This window comes from Cicer arietinum, chromosome 1 (genome assembly GCF_000331145.2).
Source record: "Cicer arietinum cultivar CDC Frontier isolate Library 1 chromosome 1, Cicar.CDCFrontier_v2.0, whole genome shotgun sequence".
Classification (NCBI taxonomy): Eukaryota; Viridiplantae; Streptophyta; class Magnoliopsida; order Fabales; family Fabaceae; genus Cicer; species Cicer arietinum.
The window spans coordinates 7,664,653-7,668,104 of record NC_021160.2 but is presented as its reverse complement, the minus strand read 5'-3'; the positions used below and the strand labels follow the sequence as shown (position 1 = coordinate 7,668,104).

General features: G+C 34.5%; 1 protein-coding gene across 1 annotated transcript; it reads right to left on the bottom strand.

The window, feature by feature from the left end:
- Positions 1-1,441: 1,441 nt before the first annotated feature.
- On the bottom strand, positions 1,442-3,214 carry LOC101504530 (uncharacterized). The gene has a single exon (XM_004486422.4). The coding sequence runs from the start codon at positions 2,994-2,996 to the stop codon at positions 1,773-1,775; it is 1,224 nt and encodes a 407-aa protein (XP_004486479.1). The 5' UTR covers positions 2,997-3,214; the 3' UTR covers positions 1,442-1,772.
- Between the last annotated feature and the right edge of the window lie 238 nt (positions 3,215-3,452).

Sequence of the window (3,452 nt, the reverse complement as noted above, 5' to 3'; positions counted from 1 at the left end):
AAGAGTTTAGGTCACAACATATGGAGTATTATTTGAAAAGTGGCTCACGACTCACAGCTTACAAATGCAACTAGAGCACATAGAAACATGACTAATGATGATACTTACCCTAAATGTAAATCCAAGTCGAAAACTATAATGAACACACATAGGGATTGCAATGATGCTCAACAAATTTGGAATCAGTTTATTGTTGAAGACCATTGGGCTAAATTCTACGGCTTGACTCCCATCCTTGGCTTGAATGGAACCTTAGTACTCAAAAGACTGGCTATACCCACTGCAGTTAGCCCACCTTTACTTGAGTCACTCTCTGGACTATTTAGAAAGATTGTAATTCCATGGTCTTCTCAAGAGTGGCTGAGATATATATCTACTTCACTTTTAAGATTGTCAATAAGACACATCAAATTGAGAATAAGCTCAACCACCCACTAGCATATCGCGATGAGAATCTAAGGGTGAGGTGCACTCAATGGTAGAAATCATCTCTTAGTTATTACAAAGTTAATACTAATGGTTCCTTTCGGAAAGATTATTCAGCTCGTGGAGGTTTTATTTGTGATCATAATAGTGTCTTTGTGAAAAGATTTGCTTGTAATATTGGTTTGAGAAATGCCATGGCCAAAGTGTACGATCCTCGTACTGGTATGCATACTCACTTTATTGTTGAAATTGATTCAATCCATGTTGTGTGTATGATTCATAATCGATTCATTCACATTTTCTACCTTCAACATCTCATTACTAAGATCTTATCTCTCATTCGCCTCTCTGACTAGACTGTTCAAATTAATTATATTTTCCACTAAACAAACTCTTGTGCTTGTGCTGATGCCATTTCCTTGAGATGACATAATATAGATTTCTCCATCCATGTTTTAGATTGTATTCCCTCATTATCAACCTTTGATTGAGACGGATCTTAGGGGACCCTACTCTTTTGAATGTGTGCTTAATTGTTTGTACTTTCCTTCGTTTATAACAACAACAAAAATTGGGTGAAAAAATCAACAACCAATAATCTATTTACAGATATTCTATCATCAAAATAAAAAAACATTCATAACCATTACCATAATATTCATTTAAGTTATATCCTTCTATATCTATAACTCATGAACCATCACATTAAAGTCTGAATTTCCAATGAGTTGGATCACTTACAAAATATTTCTCAAATATAAAATAAAATTATTGAACAAGAGTAACTATTATTGCAACTCTTCTTTTAAAGTTTAATTTAATTTTTCTTTCATTTAAAAATAGCATCAAATAAAAATAAATTCTTTATTTAACATTAACATTAAAAAATGTGAGTAAAAAATTTAATTTTTTTTAAAGTTAATAAAATAAATAGATCATTAATATTATAATTTTTTAAAAACTTTTTTAAAGTTAATAAAATAAATAAATCATTAACATTTCTATCACTCATATGTCCATGTAATTTCAACAAATAATTTATTTATTTATATAAATTATATGTAAATTAAAGAGGATACAAATGTGTTAGGAAGAGACCCAACAAGCAACTAAGCATGGATAAGGTGGAACAAATAACAAAATTAATCCATGAAAAAAGAAAGAATCTCTATTATTAATATCTACTGTCATATTAGTATGTATCTTATCTATCTATAATCTACTCTGTTTATATATATAAATACAACTCTATAAAGTTGGATTCCCAACAAATGGTTGGAGTTCCTATCACACATGAATGAACTTTGAATTTCAATGTCTCACACCACCCAATTGATTCCATTCCATCAAGACCTTGAAGAAGAACATTTGCTAAGAGAACCATTCTTTGATCTCCACACACCTCTAACCATCTTCACCAAGAAACACCATCCTATTGTAAGAATCAATGCTGGCAAACGTCCCACAATAAGCCCAATAAGTACGATTATAACCAGAATTATATAACCTGAATTCCCAACAACAACTGATTCTTGAGAACAAGTGATTCCACAATCAACTTCATTTTTAATCTCTTCTTTATCTTCACCAACAACACTTGACACATCACTACTTAATTCAACTTCATCCTCTTTATTAGTATTTTCTATTTTTTCCTTTTTCTCTTTCTTGGAACTACGGAACTTCTTAAGTTTCTTCACCATAATTGACCTAAACCTACCACTTCGACTACGCTTAATTTTGCACTCAGAAACCAATGAATCATTCAATTCACAACAAATCCCCAATTCACTCTTTGTTTCCACGACTTCAATTTCATCATTCATACAACAATTTAAATTCAAACTCGAAATTTGAACTTCACGATCCAAAACGGTTACAGTTTCACAAACCTCTTTAGGATTCTTTTGAAATAGCACCTTCTGGAACATTGATTTCATTGCAACGCTAACATTTGAACAAGGCTTTAAAATAGAAACAACGCGTTTCAATGCGTTTTCCAGAAACAGAAGCGCGAACGCCGATACAGTCATCGCAACCGTTAACTCTTTCACGCTCGCTGCCAAAATAATAACCGTCAACATCTTAACGGTAATTAACTTCGAATTTAACGCGGAACTGAATTCGTTCACCGGAACATGATTAACCACTCCGTCGGTGATTTCTCCGATTGGATGATTCGGCCCTGGAATATCCGCAGTGGAAACGTCGTGAATCGGAGGAGAAGTGGAGGAGGCGGTGATGGAGGTGTCTGCGGCGGTGGTGGAGAGGTGATCGGAGACAGTGGCGGTAGCGGCAGAGACGGAGACATCATGAATCGGTGGAGAAGAGGTAACCGGAGACGGCGGTGGCGGAGGCGGAGGCGGTGACGGATCAAGAATTTCGGAGCGAACCGGTTTTTTGAATCTAGATTTATTGAACCGGCTCCGGTTTTTAACGAAGAGATCGATGAGGGAAGTAGGAAAACCGGTTTCAACGACAAGGGAACCGCCGCGTTTTGGGGATTGGAGATCAGCGACGATTTGGGAAATTCGAGTGACTCTATTTTTTTTCTTCCAAGGAAACGGCATGGTCGTTTTGAATAATTGTGATGGTTTATAATTAGAAGAAAAAAAAAGGGGAGGTTGATGTGTGTGAGAGTGGGTAGGGTTTAGGAATAGGAATAGGAATGGGACATTGGTTTATAGGAAGAAGGAAATAGAGAAGTTGAAGTGGAGAGACAATGAAACGGTTTCTATGGGGAAAATGAGAAAACTATGAAAGATATACTATAGGTGAAAGGCGCGTGTGTGTTATTAAAAGACGAAGGTTGTTGTGAGTTGAAAACTTTTTGAGACTTTGAACGCGACTTTTTGAAACGTGTAATGTATTTTGGTTCATGTATTGTAATGAATACGTTTTTTTAATCCCTATAGTTAGTGACTAAACCAAATTCATTCTTTCATTTTAATGGTCAATAGTTTTAGTTGTTCTATTTTAAAGTTTAATGATTTAATAATTTAAAATAATTAATGTATCTAAAAGAT